The following is a 25,509-nucleotide window of genomic DNA, read 5'->3' as shown; positions in this document are numbered from 1 at the left end:
TACAACCACCGCCTCTAGACCAGTGACAAGTACAGGTAGTAACATGGCCGCTCCACCCATTAAGCGTCTGACCAGGGCAGAAATGGCAGAACGCCGAGCGAGAGGCCAATGTTTCAACTGTGATGACCTCTACTCGGCAGGACATAGATGCAAGAGGCTTTTTTGCCTCCTCATCGATGAACAAGAGGAGGATGAAGAAGAACCCATCATATTCGAGCCAGAGATCTCTCTCCATGCGATCACCGGTATTAAAACCTCTCAGACCATGCTGTTACAGGCACAGATAGCAGGTCAACCGGTGCGCATTCTCGTTGATTCATGGAGCACACACAACTTCATAAGTGAACATGCCGCCCTTTAGTTAAAACTAGCAATGGAACTCCGACCACGACTACAGGTAGCCGTCGCAAATGGTGAGAGAGTTCACAGTCGAGGAATTTGTAAGGACGTGCCGATACAGGTCAGTTCTGAACTGTTTCTTGCTGATTTATTTGTACTCTCATTGGATGGGTTTGATATTGTTCTTGGGGTCAAGTGGTTAATTACCCTAGGCCCGATTTTGTGGGACTTTAGCGCACTCACAATGACATTCCACCTAAATGGAAAGCAAGTTTCATGGCACGGTTGTAGGGTTAAAGAAAAGACACCACAGGTCCATGCGCTTCAGACAGAACCGGCAACCATGGAAAAACTTCTCGCCGAGTTTTCAGATCTGTTCCAGGAACCCAAGGGACTCCCTCCTCCCCGAGCTTGCGACCATCGTATTCCTTTGGTGGCGGATTCAGCACTAGTCGTTGTCCGGCCTTATCGCTACCCTCACTTACAGAAGGACGAGATAGAAAAATAGTGTACAGAGATGCTGAACGAAGGAATCATACGCAAAAGTCACTCCCCCTTCTCTTCGCAGGTTCTGTTGGTGGCGAAGCAGGATGGAACGTGGAGGTTCTGTGTTGACTATAGAGAACTCAATGACCGGACGATCAAAGATAAGTTCCCTATTTCTGTTGTGGACGAACTGCTGGACGAGTTGCATGGTGCCCAGTATTTCTCTAAGTTGGACCTCAGGTCCGGGTATTTGCAGGTTCGCATGGCTCCCGGTGACGTGAAGAAGACTGCTTTTCGCACCCACCATGGCCACTTCGAATTTTTAGTCATGCCATTCGGACTCTCCAACGCCCCATCTACATTTCAGTCACTAATGAACGAGGTATTCCAGCCCCATCTGCGCAAATTTGTTTTAGTTTTCTTTGATGATATCCTCGTTTACAGCAATTCATGGGTAGAGCATGTCCACCATCTGAGGACCGTTTTCGAGCTCCTACGCCAACACAAATTATTCCTGAAACGGTCCAAGTGCTCCTTCAGGGAGCGACAGGTTCTTTATCTCGGCCACGTCATCCATGGGCAAGGTGTGACAGTTGATAGTTCTAAGATTCAGGCTATAAAGGAATGGCCCAAACCTCAATCAGCCAAGGCCTTATGCGAGTTCCTCGGTTTAACGGGTTACTACCGCAAATTTGTACAGAACTATGGATTGTTAGCGGCCCCGTTAACCACCCTGTTAAAGAAGAATTTCTTCCGGTGGGACGACGCAGCCGATGAAGCTTTTCTGACACCGAGAAATGCCCTGTCTTCCACCCCAGTCTTGCAATTACCAAATTTCGCCCTCGAATTTACAGTCGAGTGCGATGCCTCCGGAGTAGGTATCGGGGCCGTATTACAGCAGCAAGGGCACCCGATTGCTTTCTTCATCCGTAGACTGGCCGATCGACATCTGAAGCTTCCAGCCTATGAGCGCGAACTAATCGGCCTAGCCCGAGCCGTCCAGCACTAGAGGCCATATTTGTGGGGGCAGTCGTTCGTCGTCAAAACTGATCATTACAGCCTCAAATACCTATTAGAGCAACGTCTCACCACTTCTCCTCAGCAGCATTGGGTTAGCAAACTGCTCGGGTTCGACTTCCGGGTGGAATATAAGGCGGGGTCCTCAAATCGCGCAGCTGATGCCTTGTCTAGGCGAGATGAAGACGCGATGGCTCTGTGTAGCATTTCCCAACCCCGGATCTCTCTGTTTGACGACATTAAGAAGGCAGCACCACAGTCCCCGGAATGGTCGCTCTTGGTCCAGATGATCCAGTCCGGCATTGCCGACCCCAATTGGTCACTTCAAGATGGGTTGGTACTATATAAGGGATGAGTCCATCTTCCGCCAGACTCCCCGTTGATTCCCACCATCATCACCAACATCCATAACTCCACCAAGGCGTTCAGAAAACGCTACACCGCGTCCGGGCTGATTTCCATTGGCGAGGTATGAAGACTTATATTCGAGATTTTGTCCAGAATTGCTCCACTTGCCAACAACATAAATGGGAGAACCATTTATACTATTGGTCACTTCAAGACGGGTTGGTACTATATAAGGGACGAGTCCATCTTCCGCCAGACTCCCCGTTGATTCCCACCATCATCACTAGCATCCATAACTCCACCCATGAAGGCGTTCAGAAAACACTTCCATTGGCGAGGTATGAAGACTTCTATTCGAGATTTTGTCCAGAATTGCTCCACGTGCCAACAGCATAAATGGGAAAACCTACACCCGACAGGCCTTCTTCAGCCCCTTTCCATTCCGACACAGATCTGGGCCGACATCTCCATGGACTTCATTGAGGGACTACCCAAGGTAGGTGGCAAATCAGTTCTCTTCGTGGTAGTCGATCGCTTCTCTAAATACGCCCACTTCATTCCTCTATCACACCCGTACAGTGCCACTTTAGTTGCCCTCGCCTTTTTTACACATGTTTTTCACTTACATGGGTTACCAGAATCCATCGTCAGCGATAGGGACCCGGTCTTCACTAGTGCCTTCTAGAAGGAGTTATTGTGGCTACACGGCACCACCCTGGCCTACTCATTAGCTTATCGGCCACAGACCGACGGTCAGACGGAAGTGGTCAACCGCACAATCGAGATGTATCTCCGATGTTTCGTAGGCGATCAACCGCGACGGTGGGTGGATTGGCTCCCTTGGGCCGAGTACTGCTACAACACAACCTACCATTCTTCCCTCGGCATGACTCCCTTTCGCGTCGTTTATGGTCGGGATCCTCCCCGCTTGCTGTCCTACGAGCCCGGTTCTACTCGTTTGGAAGCAATTGGTCACTCCTTACAAGAACGCGATGCCCTCCTATCCGACGTCCACCTTCGCTTACAGCAGGCCCAGCTCCGCATGAAGCTCAACTATGACAAGCACCACCGGGAACTGTCGTTCGATCCAGGACAATTTGTTTGGTTGAAACTCCAGCCCTACCGGCAACGCTCCTTGCGCCACCAGGCTGCCCCGAAGCTGACCCCTAAGTTCTATGGGCCCTACAAGGTTCTACGACAGATTGGCAGTGTGGCCTACCAGCTAGAATTGTCAGAGACCAGCCGGATTCATAATGTCTTCCACATCTCCTTGCTGAAGCCATTTACGGGTGTTCCCCCAGACCAAGTCCCCTCCCTGCCACCCTTGAAAGATGGCAAGCTGGTTCCCCAACCTAAAGCTGTCACCCACTCTCGTTTCAATCGTGGAATCCTTGAAGTCTTGGTGGAATGGTGTAATTTACCATCGGCCGAAGCCACATGGATCCCATTGGCAGAGTTCCACGCCACATATCCGGAGTTCGAGCTTGAGGACAAGCTTGTAGTTCAGGAGGGGAGTAATGTTATGGACGCATTCCTCGGGAAGACGTACCATCGCCGCCGGCAGCAACAGGCACCTGGCCCACCGCCAGCAGCAGCAGTGATTCAATGATTCTCATCCTACCCAGTTCGACAACAACAACCTTATCTAGATTAGATTAGATCATCTTGCTTGTTCTTATCTTATTGTTCTTATCTTATTCTATTGCTCTTATCTTATCTTGTTAGTAGATTATCAGATTAGGATTAGCTTATCTTATCCTTAGCAAGATAGAACTAGAAGTCTCCCTATTCAGCAAGGAGACTCCCTAAGATTAGGACTCTTGTAATCTCCTATTTAAGGAGACACCATTATTGAATGAGGATATCGAATATTCAGTTAAAGAAGTGAGTTAGGAGAGTTGGTGTCTTGGACAAATAACCAGAGGCGCCAAGATAGGTTCATCAAGAGCAGGAAGGAACAAGGGAAAACAGGAGGTTTTCCCCGTGGACCGACCCGTGACGAGATCCTATTCCCGGACCCTCAACAGCCCTCATCTTTCTTTTCTCTGAGATTGGTAAATCAGATTGAGGTCTGTAGGAAGGATGAAGAATTCCTTGTAGATGGCTTGACTAGAATCTTTTATTGTTTATGCAGATAAAATGTGCTATTACATTAATACTCAACCAAGACTATTTTTTAATTTGTTTTTTTTTTGTGCATTTATAGTGGCTGTTATGAGCTAATTTTTAGTTAGAAATAATATTTTGATCTAAAATAAAAACAAATTAACATAAACTATAAACAAATCAAGGCGTCTTTACGTATTTTGACATAGAAAATTGAAGTGATGGAATTATGGTCCATGGAGCATAGGATCTTGATTTCTGTTGAAAAACCTACTAGAGACCACATGTTTTCTTGTTGCATTTTTCTATTCCTTGATGGCCTTCATCTTCATAAGTAGAAAACATGTTACCATGTCACTAGAATATATTGCGCATCTTCATAAGTAGAAATTGCCATGTCACTGGAATATATTGCATATTCAAATGTATTGAAGGTCTGCAGCTGTATTAATGGTTATGCAAATTATTTGTGAATCAAACAATCTCATTATATTATTCTAGTCTTGTATTTCATGCATGGAGTAGTTGTTCTTCTCTAATTTGTTGTTGGGTACTCAAGTACTGTTACTGGTGGAATTATAGTACAGGCTGCATTTATGTGATTAAGAGATATTAAGGGATTCTTTTGAATTGATTCACCCTTGTCACTAAAAGTAAAACCGGATGACTTTTCTTCATCTTTGTATTTTATCCCTTTATTGATAGTTACTTAAAAACAAAAACACTGAACTCCATGTACCAGGTTCTAGCCTTCTAGGGTAATCATTTGTTTCATCCATTAGATTTGTTTGATAATTGTGTCCAATATCTCCCCCCCCCCTCCCCCAGGACTGTGGATGGAAAGGCTGGGGGGAGATATCCTATGGAGGATATGGATGCGTACACCGTGCGAAAGCAGCTGAGTTTCTGGTAAGTACCATACTACTTTCATCTTTTTTTTTTTTTTTTTCAATATTCAATTCTGTAATTGATGTATATTGTTAGGCTAGTCGGATTTGGCTTATAAAGAAGTTTCTCAATGGTGTAATTGGGTCTCAATGTTGTGCAGCAATCCTAGATTAGTTTTCTCTAGGGTGTGATAATTCTAAACCATAATTCTCTTTTGCTAAGCATCTGGTTTAAGGCCCGAGTTGGCAAAGTTCTGATTAGTATTTAATTCTAGTTCACCAGAACCACCTATTTTATGTTTTATTTTTGAGTGTACATATAGTTTCTCTTTTTGTTTGTCCTTTCTATGACTTTATCTTAAAGTCTAATGAGCTATCTGTTTAAACATTTTACATGTGCTTGGTTTTAGATTCCCTAGGAGTCCTGGAAATATTTTGATTTTTAAGTGAAACAACAAAGTCAAAGTCAGCTCTCTTTCTTGGTGATAAAATAATGAATGGAGAAAAAAAGAGAGAGATAAGAGGTTTTATCTCTCTTTGTTTGATTGTACTCATTTACAATTTTATTTAATTAATAAATTCATGGTTATTGATAAAAAAGACACAGAGAGCACAAGGTGACCAGTGGATCTAGTTCCATGGATCTTGATTGTAACAGGATTTCAGACACGTTGGGGATAGAAAAAAGAGGTTTAAGTCACCATTTTGGGGTGATTGGGGTACTTGTCACTTTACAACTATTGTAATCATATCCAGTTCATTCTTAAAATCAACAAAGTTACTAGTTACCAAAAAATAAAAGGTCCAAACAGCTTGTGGACCTCACTATACACATTACCGACTTAAATTAAACCTTCTGGACTCCCTAAAACACATTTTTAGACTGATTTAGACCTACTAAAAATCCAAACTCAAAAATATTTACAAATATGGAAATTACAAAATTTCTCTAGACCTCAAAAGCTAGGAAATTAAATAAATTTTAAACTATAACTATCATTCTGTTTTGAGCAGAAGGCATCAATCTCTTAGGCCTCCACTTGTGTCAATAGTTCCCCTAAAAGTATCATGGGCCCCATGAATTTTTCTTGAGAACTTAACAGATTGCAAATCTGTTTCCATTTTTCTTAATTTCTTCTTCTTCTTCTCCATGGTCTGCATTGGATAGTCTCCAGTGCTCTTGGTCCTTCAATGTGATTCATCTAAATCTTATTTGAAACCATTTTTTAAGATAGTCTGGTAGCACTTTTCCTTTTTTTTTTTTTTAAATTTTCTTGAATTAGTTTAAATAAAATTCTAGCCAAAACTTCCCAAAACTCATGGACCAGCCAGCCAGAATTCCATTACTATGATTTCTTCTCATATGGCTAATTGAGAACCTAGATTTTCTTAAGTTCATTTGCTGCTTGGAGATTCTAAGAAGAGGAGGTTGCTTGGAGACAAAAACCTAGATGTCAATGGCTTAGGGAAGGTGATGGCTATACCAGTTTTTTCCATATGTTGGCAAATGGGAGAAAGAGGAAATCTCATTTCTGAAATTGGAATGGAATGGGCAAGTATTGACAAGAGATGAGGACATGGTTCAAGCCTTTGTGAACCATTTCAAGACACTCTATGAGTGCCTAAGGAGCTCAAGAGAAGATTTAGAGGTCTAGAATGGAGGGTTGGAAATAGAGATTTGATGGAATCCTTGGAAGATAAGTTTTTCTTTTCTACTAAAAGGGGCCTTAGACAAGGAGATCCTCTGTCCCCCTCCTTTTGACCTTGGTAGCTAATATTCCTAGTGAATTGATCGTAAGGGCAGATGCTAATAATATGATTAAAGGCTGGAGAGTTGGAATGGAGGAAGTGGTGGTTGCACAATTACAATTTACAGATTGTTAGTGGTGTTAGTGAAGGGGTATTTCGGTCTTTGTACTTGTTGAGAATGTTGATGTGTACTGTTATGTTAGTTCGAGTGCCTCTTACTTAAAGAAGGGCACTTAGGTCTTTTCCAATAAGTTAATAATATAATAACAGGTCTGGCCAAATCTAGGGATGACTTTTTTCTCTAATTCGAACCAGCCTTTCTCTCTTTCCTCTCTTTTCTCTCTTCCTCTTTCCTCTCCTACTTCTTGCTGTTTACTTTACAGTCAACGAACAAGACAGAATTCTAGGGCAGGTCAAACTTTAACATGGTATCAGAGCCAGGTTGAACAAATCAGACTTGCTAGAATTCTGCCTTCTATGCATTCGAATTAGGGTTTCTCTTGGGTTCTCAGCCGTGAGTTGGAGACTGGGAAAATGGCTGAAAAGGAGTGATCGCCCTCTTCCCTAGGAGGTTCCTATGCCTCCGATTGTGTCGTTGGTGATTGGTTGTTGTGGTTTCTAAGCCCTAGTTAGGGCTGGTACGTGTGGTGCAGTGGTGTCTCAGCCCTTCGTGTGGTTGGCCTTCAGGCGATGAGGTAAAGTTTTTTTTATGCATATTATCTGTTATGGAATACATGAGAGGTGTAGTACAGTTCGCATGATGGGTTTTCAGATTGCAGTATGCTAGGGTTTATTCTGGTTTGTGTGTGATTCGAAGGGCAATAGTGTCTACTTAATGGTGAAACTTCCTGTAGCTGTGGATTAGGGTTTGTAGTGTTGCAGTTTTCAGCATTTAATACTGCTGAAATCAGTGTGCAGATTTCGGTGAGTAGGGTTTGTGGTGTTGCAGTTCTCAGCATTTAATACTGCTGAAATCAGTGTGCAGATTTCGGTGAGTAGGGTTTGTGGTGTTGCAGTTCTTAGCATTTATTACTGTTGAAATCAGTGTGCAGATTTCGGTGAAGTGTCTGTGTGTAGTGTGCAGTGTGTAGTGCTCAGAATTCAGTGATAAGGGAGTTCGGCAATGGCAGATAATAGTGATAGTAAACCTAGTGTCATGATATCTACTGACTACCTGAATGTCCAAATGACCTCCATTAAACTGAATGGAGAGAATTATGTCCCTTGGGCTAAGTCTGTAGAGGTTTTTCTGAAGGCGAAGAAGAAAGTGAAGCATGTAAGAGAGGAGAAACCCCCTGCTAATTCTCAGGAGTATGAAGACTGGGAATAGGAAGATGCACAGATCATTACATGGTTGTGGAACAGTATGGAACCCAAAATCAGTGTGAACTTCATGTTTCTTGACACAGCCAAAGAGGTGTGGGATCATGCTAAGAAACTGTATTCAGGTCAGGATAATACCACTAGGGTATATCAACTGTATCAGGAATACTTCAATTTGCAACAGGGAAATCAGAGCCTTGAGGAGTACTATGCCAATGTGAGGAATATCCGTAATGAGTTAAATGTCTATCATCCTCTCACTTCTGATGTCAAAGTTCAACAGCAACAGCGAGAGCAGTTTGATGTGACACGGTTTCTGGTGGGGCTGAAGTCTGAGTATGAACCAGTACGAGCCTAGATACTAGGGGGATCTGCTCTTCCATCTTTAGAGGAAGTGTTTGCTCGTCTTCGGAGGGCTTCCATTGGATCTATGGATTCTAATGTCTCCGATAAATCATCATTTGCAGTGTCGAGAGGTCAAGGTTGCAGAAGTGGGGCTCGGGGAGCCCAGTCTGGCAGGAGTGGTAGTGGTGGATCTACACATATCCGTGGTGGTGGTCGTACTGGAGGCAGAGATTCAGGGGGAGCTCGTGGTAGAGAACGTGGCTCGGGTCCACGGAAGTGTACTCATTGTGGTTTGGATGGACATACCATTAACTACTGCTATGACTTACATGATCCTCCCTCGACGTGGGCCAACCATGCCATGACTAGTGACACCAGTTTCAGCTCTAGACAGGAGAACCGATCAGCTGACCCGATGCCTTCTACTCCCTCAGATGGTCCAGGCAAGGAGATGGTGAGTATTCCTCGGGATGAGTATGAGAGGTTTGTTCAATCCAAGTCGCAGCAGAACACAACTTCCTTTGCACACTCAAGTATGGCTTGTTTGGCATCCACACCCAACCCCTGGATTATTGACTCTGGAGCCTCCGATCACATGACGGGAACTCCAGGTGTGTTTTCATCTCTCACTCATTGCTCAACATCACAATCTGTTACCCTTGCTAATGGCTCCACATCATCTATATGTGGTGTTGGTAATGTTGACCTAGACCCTGTATCCCTATCCTCTGTTTTATATGTACCTAAGCTTCCATTTAATCTTATGTCTGTTAGTAAGCTGACCAAGTCCCTTAAGTGCTCCATCACTTTTTACCCTTCTATGTGTGTTTTTCAGGATCTCAAGACGGGGATGAAGATTGGTGGAGGGCATGAAGCTGGTGGACTGTATTATCTTGATGGTGGTGGACGAACGTCAACGGCCCTTCAGTCATCCATTTCTCCTCTCCAGTGGCACTGTAGATTTGGTCATCCTTCGCTGAAAGTGTTGCAGTCCTTAGTCCCTTCATTGAGTCAACTTTCTGTTTTAGATTGTGAGTCATGTCAATTTGGGAAACACCATCGTGTTCCCTTTCATTCTAGGGTCGATAACCGTGTGTCGAGTCTTTTTTCTTTAATTCATTCAGATATTTGGGGTCCTTATAAAGTGATGTCATATAATGGATACCGATATTTTGTTATTTTTGTTGATGACTGTTCAAGAATGACGTGGCTCTATTTAATGAAAGAAAGAAGTGAATTATTTGCCATCTTCCAGAAATTTTATGCTAAGATCCGCAATCAATTTGGTGTTCACATCAAAATTTTCCGTTCTGATAATGGTCGTGAATACTTGTCTTCATCTTTTCAAGAATACTTGGACCAACATGGCATTATACACCAAACTTCATGCACCTACACTCCGCAACAAAATGGGGTTGCTGAGAGAAAGAACCGCCATCTTGTAGAAATGGCACGCTCCCTCATGCACCACATGAATGTTCCCAAAATATTTTGGAGCGATGCAATGCTCACCTCTTGTTTCTTAATTAATCGGATGCCCACGTCTATCCTTGATGGTCGTTCTCCTTTTAGTGTCTTATTCCCCAACATGTCTCCGTTTCCGCTTTTTCCTCGGGTATTTGGGTGTTTCTGCTTCGTTCATAATCTGGGTCCCGGGACTGACAAGTTAGATGCACGTTCCCTGAAGTGTATCTTCCTTGGCTATTCCCGAACTCAGAAAGGGTACAAGTGTTATCATCCTAGTTCTCGTCGTTCCTTGGTATGTGCTGATGTTACATTCTTCGAGTCTACTCCGTTCTTCGTAGGGTCCGGTGCTGCTGCTTCCTCCACATCACCACCTCCTCTTCCTCTTCCTGTGGCTGATCCACCTCCTCTGGTTCCAGTCATGCCTACGTTCTTGCCTCCGGTGCCACCGTCGGTTGACCGTCCACCCACCGTCGGTTGACCGTCCACCCATCCGTCATGTGTATACACATTGCCCGCGTGTACCGGCTGCAGCTCCTCCAGCTTCATCACCATCGACAGATCCAGCTCCAGCTCCGACACCAGCCTTCGACCTAGATCTTCCTATTTCCTTCCGGAAAGGTAAACGTACTTGCACCCTTCACCCTATTTCCAATTTTGTTTCACTTACCCAACTCTCCGCCTCCCATCGCCAGTTCATCTCTTTGTTATCCTCCGTGGTTGTTCCTAAGGATGTCCAGGAAGCCCTTATCTCTCCAGAGTGGTGCCGTGCTATGGAAGAAGAGCTCTCTGCTCTGCCTCATAATCACACTTGGGATCTCACCGCTCTCCCTCCTGGGAAGCAGGCTGTCGGTTGTAAGTGGGTGTATAGTGTTAAGTACTTGCCAGATGGTCGTGTTGAGCGCCTGAAGGCGCGGCTGGTTGCCAAAGGGTACTCCCAAACCTATGGCATTGACTACACAGAGACATTCTCTCCGGTTGCTAAGATAGGGTCAGTTCGTGTCGTCATCTCCCTTGCAGCTATGTATGATTGGCCTCTCCATCAGCTAGATATCAAAAATGCCTTTTTGCATGGTGATTTGCTCGAGGAGGTCTACATGGAGCAACCACCAGGGTTTGTTGCTCAGGGGGAGGATGGTAAGGTATGCAAACTTAAGAAGGCTATTTATGGACTTAAATAGTCCACTCGAGCATGGTTTGGTAGGTTCAGTGAGGTGGTCAAGAAGTTTGGTATGAAACAGTGCCAAGTTGATCACTCTGTCTTCAGTTTTGACTCGTCGGTAGGCAAAATAATATTGGTGGTGTATGTGGATGGTATCGTTGTGACTGGGAATGATAAAATGGGCATTGACAGATTGAAGGCATTCCTACAGGAACACTTTCAGACAAAGGACCTTGGCAAGTTGAAATACTTTTTGGGCATAGAGGTAGCAAGATCTAAGCATGGCATTAATTTGTGTCAGAGGAAATATGTGCTTGATTTACTGGAAGAAACAGGGTTGTTGGGTACTAAACCGGCTGAGACACCTATGGAAACAAATACGAGGCTGAGCAGTGATATAGGTGAAGTATTTGAAGACCCTGGCAGATACCGACGACTTGTAGGCAAACTAAACTATCTAACCATTACTCGGCCAGATATTTCATTTGCGGTTAGTGTGCTGAGTCAGTTCATGCAGAAACCTTTGGTCCCACATTGGAATGCAGTGCTAAGGATTGTGAGGTATCTGAAAGGAGCTCCTGGTCGTGGTTTGCTGTACAGGAGTGGTGGAAAACTGGTAGTAGAAGGATACACTGATGCTGATTGGGCAGGTTCTATGTCTGATAAACAATCTACCACAGGCTATTGCACCTTTCTGAGGGGTAACCTGGTAAGGTGGAAAAGTAAGAAGCAAACAGTTGTGGCAAGAAGCAGTGCAGAAGCAGAATATAGGGCCATGGCACATACTGCTTGTGAATTAGTGTGGCTGAGGAACCTTCTACAGGAGATAGGATATGACATCAGTACTCCAATGGAGCTCTATTGTGACAATCAGGCAGCAGTTCATATCTCTTCCAATCCGGTGTTTCATGAAAGAATCAAGCACATCGAAGTTGACCGTCATTTTGTGAGAGAGAAGGTGCTGAATGGGGTTATAGAAACTGCATATGTTAGTACGGGAAACCAGTGGACAGACTTGTTTACAAAAGGTTTGAGTCGGGGGAGAGTGGACTACATATGTAACAAGCTGGGATTATATGATATATACTCACCAGCTTGAGGGGGAGTGTTAGTGGTGTTAGTGAAGGGGTATTTCGGTCTTTGTACTTGTTGAGAATGTTGATGTGTACTGTTATGTTAGTTCGAGTGCCTCTTACTTAAAGAAGGGCCCTTAAGTCTTTTCCAATAAGTTAAATAATATAATAACAGGTCTGGCCGAATCTAGGGATGACTTTTTTCTCTAATTCGAACTAGCCTTTCTCTCTTTCCTCTCTTTTCTCTCTTCCTCTTTCCTCTCCTACTTCTTGCTGTTTACTTTACAGTCAACGAACAAGACAGAATTCTAGGGCAGGTCAAACTTTAACACAGATGATATTATTTGTTTCGTGAGGGGAAAGCAGAACTTATGAACCTAAAAAGGATAGTACATAAATTGAGAGGATATCCAACCCTAAAGTAAATTGGGGCAAGAGCTGCGGGGCAGGAGTAAATTTAGGGAGTGAAGAGGTGGATCTGCTAGCTAGATTGTTGGGATGTGAAGTAGGGAATTGGCCATTACAATATTTGGAACTACCACCGGGAGGAATCCAAATACAAATAGCTTCTGGTATCTAGTGATTGAGAGATTTACAAAGCAACTTGCAAATTGGAAGAGAAACTATATTTCCCTAGGAGGTAGGATAACCTTAATTAAGTCAACATTGGCAAACTTACCCATGTATTTCCTATCTACCTTTAGGATATTAGTGAAAGTGGCAAACCAGCTAGAGAAGATTATGAGGAACTTCCTTTAGGAACCAGGAGACACCAGAAAAAGGCAACCTAGTGAAGTGGGAGGTGGTTTCTAAAGTAGAGATGGAGGCCTAGGAATAAGAAACATTAGACTAAGAAACATAACATTGTTGGGGAAATGGTTATGGAGATTGCCGTTGGGACATGATAGACTTTGGCATAGAGTAACTGTTAGCATTCATGGATTGGCAAACAATGTTTGGAATGCGGGAGTCGACCCTAGGGCTTCTCGATGTTCTCCTTGGAAAGCTATTCATGGTATACTGCCTTCCATCCTTCCTTACTTCAAATTTGATGCTTGTGCAAGAAGCGAAGTGTTGTTTTGGGAAGATGTTTAGGTTGGAGAGATTCCCCTCAGTGATAGGTTCCCTACTATTTATTCACCATTAGAAAATAAAAGAAGAGTGATCTCTTCAGTTTTTTACTGATAATTCATGGAACTTGGGATTGAGGAGAGGTCTAAAGGAGTTGGAAATGGTGATGTTGGATGAACTAGTTACTCTTTTAGGGTTGAACTATCTGGATCAATCTTGGACAGTAGAGTTTGGAAACCTTCCCCATATGATGTGTTCACTTGTTCCTCTTTCTTTGATGTCCTCCTTCAATCAGCTAACCTTACAAGGAACTTTCCTCCAAAAATTTAGGATTTTTGCTAGGAGGTGGTTCTACAAAAATTCAATATTTTGGATGTGTTGCAAAGAAAAAGGCCAAAATTTTGCCTTTCACCCCATGTTTGTAGCCTCTACTTGAGTTCTGGTGAGACAATCACACACTTATTAATCTGTTGTCCATTTGTGTGCTTTATTTGGTCTTGGTTCTCTTCTATCTTTGGTTGTAGGTGAACACCTCCCCTGGCTGTGGTAAGCCTATTTGATCCAAGCTTTTTTAGGCAACTGAAGAGGCGTGGAAGATTAATGTGGAGAGCCACAAGAGCAGTTCTCTCTTGGTCAGTCTGGGAAGAAAGAAACAATAGGATCTTTAAAGGAGTGGAGAAATCCAAGGAATAACCATTATGACTATTCAATGGTTGAAAACATTGGATTTGTTTAAAGATTTCTCAGCCGGGGACATATATTGGGAATTAGGGAGTGGTGGCAACTACAACTTTCATAAAACCTATTGTGCTGGAATTCTGGTCCCCACCAACACAACAAAGAGTGAATCTGAACTTTGATGGGAGCTCTAGAGGTAACCCGGGCCCTTTAGGTATAGGAGTATTTAGAGATGGATTTTAGAATTGTGGCTTTGTTTTCGGGTCCAATAGGAGTGGGGGACTCATTTGAGAGTGGAGGTGATGGCTTTGCTTCAAGGTGTAAGATATGCCAAACAATTGGGGTTACACCAAGTTGAGATAGAGGGAGACTCTAAATTGTTAATTGATTGGTTGCAATCAGGCAAGTTGGGAGCCTGAATTTATAGACAACCCATAAGGGAAATCCTCAATATAACAAGGGAGATTGATGCTTGCTTCAAATGGACAAGAAGATCAGATAATGGTTTAGCTAATACGCTAGCTAAACAAGGGACTGTGAGGGAGAGTATGTTATAGGCAGTTTTGTAATAAAGATTACTTGGGGTTCAACACCCTATTTTTTAGGGGTTGACAGTTGTATTTTAATTTTGTATTAATGAAGTTACAGTTTTCAATAAAAAATCAGTAATTGCTAATATCATTATCAACCCTGTCTCTACACAGTCATATTGTTATTGGATAAATACTTAAGCTGTTTAGTTCATCCATGTTTGGTTTGATTTGATTTTTTTACTTTTTATTTACATGTAGTAATATGTTATTGGCATTTATTAGGTCAGGTCATGGATGGAAGAAATGCTTCCTGGTGTTAACAACCACATATTTTCCTACATTATTGGACTTGATAGCCTGAAGGCAACCAATATCAGTGATGACACTTCATTGAGGAGAGATAGTGCAGATGTAAGGCTACGGATGGATGGATTGTTTGATCTGAAGGAACATGCACTTCATTTTATGAAAGAGTTCACAGCCTTGTACACAAATGGACCAGCTGGTGGGGGTGGAATCAGGTTGGTTATTTTATCAATTCATGCAAATATATCTTCACATTGGGTCCATGAGCCATGTCATATGAGAAAACTGTGATGACGGGAAGGGTGTCCTACAACTAGTAGACAATGGTATGCTGAATGGTGGGGAGCTAGGGCTCATATATGAGAAAGGGGTTCAAATCTAGATGGGTAAGGAAGAAGAGATCAATTGATTATAGGGGAATTTTTCATGTTTGAAATATAAAAAATGGTTACAACAATTTTTTGTAGCATAGCAAAATGGAAAAACAGGACTCGTGTAACTGACTCCATATAATTGGGACAAGGCTTAGATGATATGAAGATGAAATGTAACAAAAAAGTTTCTGTAAATTAATTAAATAGTTACAAAAAATTTTGGACAGCAACTACAGAAGAAGAGAGATGATTTAGAAAAAAAATCAGAGATTGCAGCAGAGATGAGTTGCAGAAAAAAACATAGTTGTCAAAGTGCTAAGGATAGGCTGGGAAAGGGGAGGGTGTTTGTCACTTAGAAATGGTCCAGTCAATGATGTTTTATACAAGGAGCCCTGGTTAAGTAACAAACAAACATAACATTAAGAATAAAATAAAAGCAACATCATATAGCCTATGGCAAAAAACCTGGTGGAGCCTTATTCTATTAATGTGAGGAGATATAGAGAGGATATCTGTGTTTGTTTGTGTCATAAAGCACAGAGTAGGAAAAGAAAAACCAAATTAAGAGTGAAAGTGTTCAGCCGAACAGAGAAGAGAAGAGAGAGAAAGAAGAAAGAAGAAGAAGAAGAAGAAGAGGAAGAAGAGGGAGAGAAAGTGTTGAACTAGTTAGACTCTTCATCTAACCAGTCGACCATATACTTGCATTTGGAATTATAAGATACTAAAGACTGAAATGCCCCTGCATGTGAGGAGACATACAATCAACATAATACATAAAGTTTAAAGACGAAAATACCCTTTTCTAACTGACTCTAACACTCCCCCTCAAGCTGGAGAATATATATCATATAATCCCAACTTGTTACATATGTAGCTCACTCTCCCTGAACTCAACCCTTTTGTGAACAGATCTGCCCATTGATCACCTGTTCTCACATGCTCTGTCTTGATCACACCATTGATGACCTTTTCCCTTACAAGGTGACAATCTACCTCTATGTGTTTAGTTCTCTCATGGAAAACTGGGTTGGATGAGATGTGAATTACAATCTGATTGTCATAATATAGCTTCATGAGTTTGCTTACTGAGAACCTGATTTCCTACAATAGATTCTTCAACCACACTAGTTTACATGCAGTGTGTGCCATGGCCCTGTATTCTGCTTCTGCACTGCTTCTTGCTACCACTGTCTGCTTCTTGCTCTTCCAAGTCACAAGATTTCCTCCAAGAAAGGTGCAATAACCTGTGGTGGATCTTCTGTCTGATACAGATCCAGCCTAGTCTGCGTCAGTGTATCTAACTATTTCAAGATTACCCCCTGGATTATACAGTAACTCACGACCTGGAGCCCCTTTCAAATACCGCACAATCCTAAGAACTGCATCCCAGTGAGGTACCCGAGGACTCTACATAAGCTGACTTACCATACTGACAACATATGAGATATCAAGCCTAGTGATAGTTAGGTAATTCAGTTTTCCCACTAGCCTTCTATACCTTCCAGGATTATCAAACAATTCACCTGTGTCACTTCCCAACTTCACATTCAGCTCCATGGGGGTTTCAGCTGGTTTAGCACCAAGTAACCCTGTTTCTTCCAACAGATCAAGTACATATTTCCGCTAACAGAGGTTTATGCCCTGCTTTGATCTTGCAACTTCTATACCTAGGAAATACTTCGACTTTCCAAGATCTTTTGTTTGAAAGTGATCTTGTAGGAAGGTCTTCAATCTGTCAATCCCAACTCTATCACTGCCAGTTATGACTATGCCATCTGAAGAAATCTGAAGAGAGGAGAGCTTGAGAGTTCGGCAATGAGGGTTTGAGAATGAGAGTTTCGAACCTACTCTCTCTCAACACCCTAACACTATTTTATTAAGATAGATTTGAATAATTACAAGGAGGCCCTTAGTTGGGCAAGAAATTACAAAGAACTTAATATAGACAGGATGGGCCTAGAATAAGGCCCATTACAGAAATACATAAATAACAAGAAAGAATAAACAGCCTATGGGCCATTCGGCCCATCTTCTCTACACTCCCCCTCAAGCTGAGCATAGATGTCAATCATGCCAAGCTTGCTGGTATCATGCTGAAGTTTTGCCTTGGGAATGCCTTTGGTGAGAAAATCTGCTAACTGTCCTTCAGATGTGATGAAAGGAAGACACACTTCACCCAAAGAGACCCTTTCCCTAATGAAGTGTCGATCAACTTCAATATGCTTGGTTCTATCATGTTGCACTGGGTTGTGAGCAATGTTGATGGCAGCCTGATTATCACAGTACAACATCATTGGCTTGTCATATTCAACCCCAAGTTCTTCCATCAATGATTTTAGCCATAATAATTCAGAAACTCCATGTGCCATGGCCCTGTATTCAGCTTCAGCAGAAGACCGAGCAACAACCGATTGTTTCTTGCTTCTCCAGGAAACAACATTACCAGCCACCAAGCTGCAATACCCAGAAGTAGATCTTCTGTCATCAATGTTTCCGGCCCAGTCAGCATCGGTGTAGGCTTCAAGTTTCATATGCCCATGCTTGGCAAACAGAATACCCTTTCCTGGGGAGCCCTTCAAATAACATAGGATTCTCTCTGCTACTGCCATATGAGTGTCTCGGGGAGCATGCATGAATTGGCTAATACAACTGACTGCATATGCAATATCTGGCCGAGTCATGCATAGGTACAAAAGTTTCCCAAGAAGTCTCTGAAAGATTCCTTTGTCTTCTAACAATGTCCCTTCTGAGGCTGAGAGTTTATGACTCGTATCAATAGGAGTAGCAACTGGTCTAGCACCCATCTTTCCAGTTTCAGAGAGCAAGTCAAGAACATACTTCCTTTGGGAGATAAGAATCCCATCCTTGGATCGAGCCACTTCTATGCCAAGAAAGTATCTCAATTCCCCCAAATCTTTAATCTCAAACTCTGTATGGAGAAAAGATTTTAGATCATGAATTCCTGAAACATCATTACTAGTCACTACAATATCATCTACATACACAATGAGGTATACTGCCAGAGGTCCACTCCTCTTCACAAAAAGAGTATGATCGGACTGTGTCTGCACATAACCAAAATTAACAAGTGCTGTTCTAAATCTCTCAAACCATGCTCTAGGGGACTGTTTTAGTCCATAAAGAGATTTCTTCAGCCTGCATACCTTCCCTTTCATATCAGTTCCATACATCCCTGGAAGAAGAGACATATAAACCTCCTCATGTAATTCACCATTCAGAAATGCATTCTTCACGTCCAATTGATAAAGGGGCCAGTCAAAGTGAGCAACTAAAGATAGAAGAACCCTCACAGATGTCATCTTGGCAACAGGTGCAAAGGTCTCCAAATAATCAATCCCATATGTCTGTGTATAGCCTTTTGCAACTAGCCTGGCCTTGTACCTTTCAATGGTGCCATCAGCTCGGTATTTGATAGTAAAGACCCACTTGTAACCGACTAGATCCTTCCCTTCAGGCAAATCCACCACTTCCCATGTGTCATTCTTGTGTAGGGCATCGATTTCAGATCTCATAGCATTCCTCTATTCTGGAATCTTAAGAGCTTCTGACACAGACCTGGGAATAGGGTTAGAAGCAACAGAAGAGAGATAGGCAAAGTATGAAGGTGAAAGCAAACTGTAAGAAAGGTTCTTGGAAATGCAGTTTGCAGTGCACTTCCATTTTCCTTTCCTAACAGCAATGGGAATATCAAGGTCAGGGAAGGATGACTCCAAAGGTGCTGAAACAGTACCTGTTGTCTCTTCTTTGACTGGAAGTGTATGAGGCTCATGTATTGTAGGAGAAACAACCTGCACATTTCTAGATCTTTGCCTTTGATACACCTTGAGATTGAGGATAGGACGAGGAGGTAAAGAGGGAAGAACACTGGGACAGGGAGAATGGAATGACTGATCCACCCTTGATACATTTGAAGGAGAAGCAGACACATCAAGAGACTCAACAGGGACAGGAAGAGGAAGAGCAAACACCTGTGACAAATCCTCCCCCTGTGGACAATGTCCTTCTGGAGAGGAACCATAAAAGGGGGAAAGCTCATCAAAGGTGACATCCATTGAGACATACTGAGTGCCAGTCTTTGGATCAAAACAACAATAACCCTTCTGTGTGGGGGAATAACCAAGGAAGATACACTTTTGAGCTTTGGGTTCAAATTTATGCCTTTGGACACTTGGAACATGTACATAACAGGTGCAGCCAAAGACACGAATAGGAACAGGAAAAAGGTCCTTGTCCGGATGAAGGAGATTGAAGGGAGACTTAAACCCCAAAACCTTGGATGGCATACGATTTATAAGGTAGGTAGCAGTAAGAACAACATCACCCCAAAACCTTGTAGGAACATGTGAGGCAAATAAGATACTTCTTGCAACTTCAACAATATGCCTATTTTTCCTCTCTGCAACCCCATTCTGTTCTGGGGTCCTAGCACATGAGCTTTGATGAATAACCCCCATGTCAGAGAGATAGCAGGATAGGTTCTTTTCAAAGTATTCTTTTGCATTGTCAGATCTGAAGATTTTAATCCTGGTATCAAATTGGGTTAGAACAAATTCATGGAATTGTCTTACAAGTCTTGGGACTTCATCACGGGATTTCATCAGGAATATCCAAGTGAACCGAGAAAAGTCATCAATAAACAAGATAAAATATTTGTAGCCACCCATGGAGGGTAAGTGGTAAGGCCCCCACACATCAGAGTGCACAATATTAAAATGAAAAGAAGATCTTTTATTGCTCAAAGGATAATTGTTTCTACAATGCTTTGACAATTCACAAGACTCATAGTGAAGACTGGACAAACTAATTCCCTTAAACAGTTCAGGGAATAGATGACTCAAGGCAGAAAAAGACAAATGACCAAAACGACGATGACACAACATAATCCGACTAACAGACTCTGAAGAAATAGATCCGAGAGCAACATTCCCAAGATGATCAGTGCATTGTCCTGGAGTATCAAGCAGGTATATTCCGTTCGCCTCATGGCCACTCCCAATCACCTTCTGAGACTCTAGATCCTGAAAAACACAGTAGGAAGGAAAAAAGGTTACACAACAGTTTAGTGACTTGGTTAAACTACTTACAGACAACAAATTTGTATTTAGTTTAGGTACATGAAGGGCAGAAGGTAGGAACAAGGAATCTGTAGCCTTGATGGTTCCCTTACCAGAGATAGGGGCAAGTGAACCATCAGCTAAAGTGATTTTATCACGTCCAGGAAGCAAGTCATATGAGAAAAACAAGGTAGAAAGATTGGTCATATGGTCAGAAGCACCTGAGTCAATAATCCAAGGGATCTTGAGATTACCTGAAGTGGTAGCATGATTGGCAGAAGCCCTTATACCTGAATGAGCAAATGCAGAAGAAGTAGAATTTCCTGAAGGGTTGGAAGGAGAAGTCACATCACCCAGTTGACTGATCATCTTCCCAAACTTTTCATATTCTGCTTTCGTGGCTGCCAACTATGCAGAAGCAGACATCTTTTCACTATCTGGCCCGACGGCTACATTTGCACTTCCTGATCTTTTACTATCATGCTTTTTCTGAAATCGAATGGGAACAAGATTAGGATGTAGTTTCCAACACTTGTCTTTGGTGCGCTTTGGCTTCTTGCAGTACTCACATATAACTTCTTTCTTTCCTGTGCCACCAGAAGTTCCAGCATTCCCTTTAGGTTTAACCCCCATATTGGCAAAGTGATCACTAATATCAGCCCCTTGAACCTGGACAACCCTTCTGCTCTCTTCACTACTCACCAATGCATAAGCTTGTGACAATGAGACACACTCCTTGGAAAGAATATTCTGTTTTGTGATATCATATTCTGGGTTTAGTCCAGTTAAGAACTCAAAAACCCTGTTCCTTTCAACCAATTTTCTGTAGGTCTCTGCATCATTGGTGGTGTCTCAAGTTACAACTTCTATTAGGTTAATCTCTTGCATAGAGACTTCAGGGTTGAGAAATACACAACTAGAGGCTTCTCCCCTTGCCTTAAATTCTTTACATCACTTCTCAATTTATATGCTCGGGACACATTGAGTTTTTGGGAATAGGTTTCTGCAACACTGTCCCAAATTTCCTTTGCTGAATTCATCCATAGGTAGTGTTGGCTAATTTGTCACTGCATTGAGTTCACAAGCCACCCAATGACAGTGTAATTTTCTTGCATCCACTTCTCGTAGAATGGATCATCTTCTGGGGGAGCCTTCTTACCCTCGGAAATGAACCCCCACTTTCCTCTACTACATACATAAATCTTTACTGATTGTGACCATGCCAGATAATTAGTTCCATCTAGTTTGACTGTGGTCATAGTCAATAAGGAATCACTTGGAGTCCCCTGAACCAGTCTCTTCCCCATGGCCTTAACCTGAATTGTGTATTGCATGTCCCTCAACTTCCTATAAATTTGTTTTCAGTTAGTAGTATCACGAGCTCTTTAAACTGTAGTGTAACCTTTTTTCCTGGCTCATGTGTTTTTCAGGACCTAACTTCTGGGAGGACGATCGGTAGAGGGAGCCTAGTGGATGGTCTCTACATTCTCGACAACAAAACTGGTCTCTCGGTGTCATCCTCAGAGTCACATAGTCAAATAAGAGTCAAATTTTTTTGTGGCATAGTCGATTAGGTCATGTTTCTTTTGAAATAGTAAAGTCTTTGTTTCTAGTTTTATTTAAGTCATGTTCAGTGTCAGAGTTCCAGTGTCAAACGTGTCAGTTGAGCAAACAATGTAGAACAACTTTTCACTCAAATAATAAAAGATCAAGTGTTCCTTTTCATGTTGTGTATTCTGATGTATGGGGGCCTACTAATGTAATCTCTAAGGGCGGATATAAGTACTTTATCACATTGATCGATGACTACTCTCTCTATACATGGGTATTCCCTATGTGTAGTAGAGACGAAGTTCCAAGGATTGTGAAAGACTTCCAGAGGATGGTATTTACGCAGTTCCATGTTGAAATATAGATCTTCCAATCTGACAATGCAAAAGAATACTTCCATGGTGCGCTCAATGAGTTCTTTGTTTCCCACAGATCTATTCATAGGAGCTCATGCGCCAGAACACCACAACAAAATGGTGTTGCAGAAAGAAAAAACAGACACCTCCTTGAGGTAGCTCGCGGGATGATGTTACACATGAATGTTCCAAAAAGGTTTTGGATGGATGCTATACTTGCAACTGCTTATATCATTGTAGAGAAGATGGGCCAAATGGCCTATAGGCTGTTTATCCTTTCTTATTTTTTATGTTCTTTACTGTAATGGGCTTTATTTTGGGCCTATTCTTTCTATGTTATGTTCTTTTAATTTCTTGCCCAACTAAGGGCCTCTTTGTAAATTATTCAAGTTTAACTTAATAAAATAGTGTTAGGGGGTAAGAGGAGAGATTAAGGTTCGAAACTCTCTTTCTCTGAACCCTTATTGCAGCCATCTTCTTCTTCATCTTCTCTTCCTTAGAAGAAGGATTTCTGCTGTTTTCTTTTGATTTTTGCATCTATTCTAAACAGTCCTCTATTCTCAAGGACTGTTTTTCTTCTTGGTATCGGAGCAGGCCTAAACTTGGCTTGGGCTCTCATATAGGTGTTGTCCAGCCAACTACATGAGAGTTGTTCTTGGGCTGGAAGCTTCAGCTTGAGTCGCCTGGTTCTTGGAGGTCATTGGAGATTGAAGAAGGTGCCCAAGATTCAAATCTCTGGGAGAGTGGTCCGGTGACCAGGAAGAATCGGAGAAAAACAAGTTGGTTTCTGATTTAGAGCTTTAATTAGAGATTGAAAGTTGTGCTCAGTAGTTTTTGGGTTGCTTTTACTGTTCTGGACTATTGAAGTGTCCGAAGTTTCTTTGGAAACAGTACAACTATTCGGCTGTTCTTTTAGTCTGGTTTAGCCCAGAAATTTCTGGGTTGGTTTCATATTTTTCTGGACTGTCAAGTGGCTGAAATACCTCTGGAATCAGTACTGCTGGTTATTGTTTCCCTTGAACTAGTTTTGGGCTCCTGTACGAATTGTTCTTTGGGCTGTTTTTTATTTTTGACAGTGTGGTCTTCTCTACTGCCCACTCTGTGTTTGTAAAAAGGTCTCTTCACCAATACAGACTGTTCTCTGCCTTTTTTTTTTTGGGGGGGGTACTGTTTGGTCAGTACCTGGAATTTTTGTTTAGAAAAGGAGGTTGGGCTGGGTGCTCAGTGTTTGGAGGTTTTCTGATTTTATTTCTTGAAGACCGGACCAAGTTGGTTGGTGTTCCGTGTGACTCAGATTTGTGGTACTGCTGCTTTGAGGCAGGCTTAACACAATCCCTGTTCCATTTTCATTCGGTGTTTTTTGTTTTGAAGTTGGTTGAAATCTTTTTGAAGGAGGTTGGGCTAGGTGCTCATTGTTTGGAGGTTTTTTGATTTTATTTCTTGAAGGCCGGACCAAGTTGGTTGGTGTTCCGTGTGACTCAGATTTGTGGTATTGCTGCTTTGAGGCAGGCTTAACACAGTCCCTGTTCCATCTTCTTCGGTGTTTTTTGTTTTGAAGTTGGTTGAAATCTTTCTGAAGTATTTAAAGAAATGAACTCCTCAAAGATTGAAAACAAGAATGTTGCTGAATCTGGGCAGGTTCCGGGAACCTCTGTTGACTCTTTATTGACTATGACCACAGTCAAGTTGGATGGAACTAATTATCTGGCATGGTCACAATCGGTAAAGATTCATATCTGTAGTAGAGGAAAGTGGGGTTTTATCTCTGGGAGCAAGAAGGCTCCCTCAGAAGATGATCCATCTTATGAGAAGTGGATGCAAGAAAACTATACTGTTATTGGGTGGCTTGTAAACTCAATGCAGCCACAGATTAGCCAACACTATTTGTGGATGAATTCAGCAAAGGAAATCTGGGACTGAAACCTATTCCCAAAAATTAAATGTGGCTAGAGCTTACAAGTTGAGAAGTGATATGAAGAATTTAAGATAGGGGGAGAAACCTTTAGCTGTATACTTCTCAACACTGAAGTCTTTGTGGCAAGAAATAGACTTGATAGAAGCTGTAACCTGGGACACCACTAATTATGCAGAGACCTACAGAAAACTGGTTGAAAGAAACAGGGTGTTTGAGTTCTTAACCGGACTAAACCTAGAGTATGATATTACAAAACAAACTATTTTATCCAAGGAGAGTGTCTCACTGTCACAAGCATATGCATTGGTAAGTAGTGAAGAGAGCAAAAGGGTTGTCCAGGTTCAAGGGGCTGGTCTAAGTGATCACTTTGCTATTATGGGAGTGAAACCCAAAGGGATTGCAGGGACTCCTAGTGGCTCAGGGAAGAAAAATGTTGTATGTGAGTATTGTAAAAGGCCAAAACACACTAAAGACAAGTTATGGAAATTACATCCTGATCTTGTTCCTCTTCGGTTTCAGAAGAAGCATGATAATAAAAGGGCAGGGAGTGCTAATGCGGCTGCTGGTCCAGATAGTGACAAGTACCATACTGAAGAGATGACCGCTTGTGCACAGTTAGCAGCCATGAAAGCAGAATATGAGAAGTTTGGGAAGATGATCAGTCACCTAGAGGGTGTGACTTCTTCTTCCTACCCTTCAGGAAATTCAGCCTCTTCTGCATTTGCTCATTCAGGTATACGGGCTTCTGCCAATCATACAACCATTTCAGGTAATCTTAAGATCCCTTGGATTATTGATTCAGGTGCTTCTGATCATATGACCAACCTTTCTACCTTGTTTGTTTCATATGATTTACTTCCTGGACGTGACAAAATCACTCTAGCCGATGGTTCTCTTGCCTCTATCTTCAGCAAGGGAACCATCAAGGCTACAGATTCCTTGTTCCTACCTTCTGCTCTTCATGTACCTAGACTAAATACAAATTTGTTATCTGTAAGTAGTCTAACTAAGTCATTAAACTGTTGTGTAACCTTCTTTCCTTCCTACAGTGTTTTTCAGGATCTGGAGTCTCGGAAGGTGATTGGGAGTGGCCATGAGGCGAATGGAATATACCTGCTTGATACTCCGGGACAGTGCCCTGAACAACCTTGAAAAGCTGCTTTTGGGTCTATATCTACAGAGTCTATCAGTCGAGTTATGTTATGTCATTTTCGTTTGGGTCATCTTTCCTTTTCTGCATTGAGTCATTTATTCCCTGAATTGTTTAAGGGAATTAGTTTGTCCAGTCTTCATTGTGAGTCTTGTGAGCTGTCAAGCATTGTAGAAACAATTATCCTTTGAGTAATAAAAG

At 42.3% G+C, this 25,509-nt stretch overlaps 1 protein-coding gene across 6 annotated transcripts in view; it reads left to right on the top strand.

Moving 5' to 3' along the window:
• LOC104608736 (propionyl-CoA carboxylase) overlaps positions 1 to 25,509 on the top strand; it is a 59,953-nt gene that overhangs the window by 12,665 nt on the left and 21,779 nt on the right. For 4 of the 6 annotated variants that reach the window (XM_010274810.3, XM_088889983.1, XM_088889984.1 and 1 more), the window contains 2 exons: positions 5,125 to 5,205; positions 14,864 to 15,102. In XM_010274810.3, the coding sequence (XP_010273112.1) occupies positions 5,125 to 5,205; positions 14,864 to 15,102 (320 nt within the window). Of the gene's footprint in view, positions 1 to 5,124; positions 5,206 to 14,863; positions 15,103 to 21,766; positions 21,990 to 25,509 lie in introns of those variants that run through there. The other 2 variants (XM_088889987.1, XM_088889985.1) reach the window with 2 other exon arrangements.

Source organism: Nelumbo nucifera, chromosome 6 (assembly GCF_055504915.1).
Source record: "Nelumbo nucifera cultivar China Antique chromosome 6, China Antique-T2T, whole genome shotgun sequence".
NCBI classification, from domain to species: Eukaryota; Viridiplantae; Streptophyta; class Magnoliopsida; order Proteales; family Nelumbonaceae; genus Nelumbo; species Nelumbo nucifera.
This window is presented reverse-complemented; position numbering and strand designations above follow the sequence as displayed.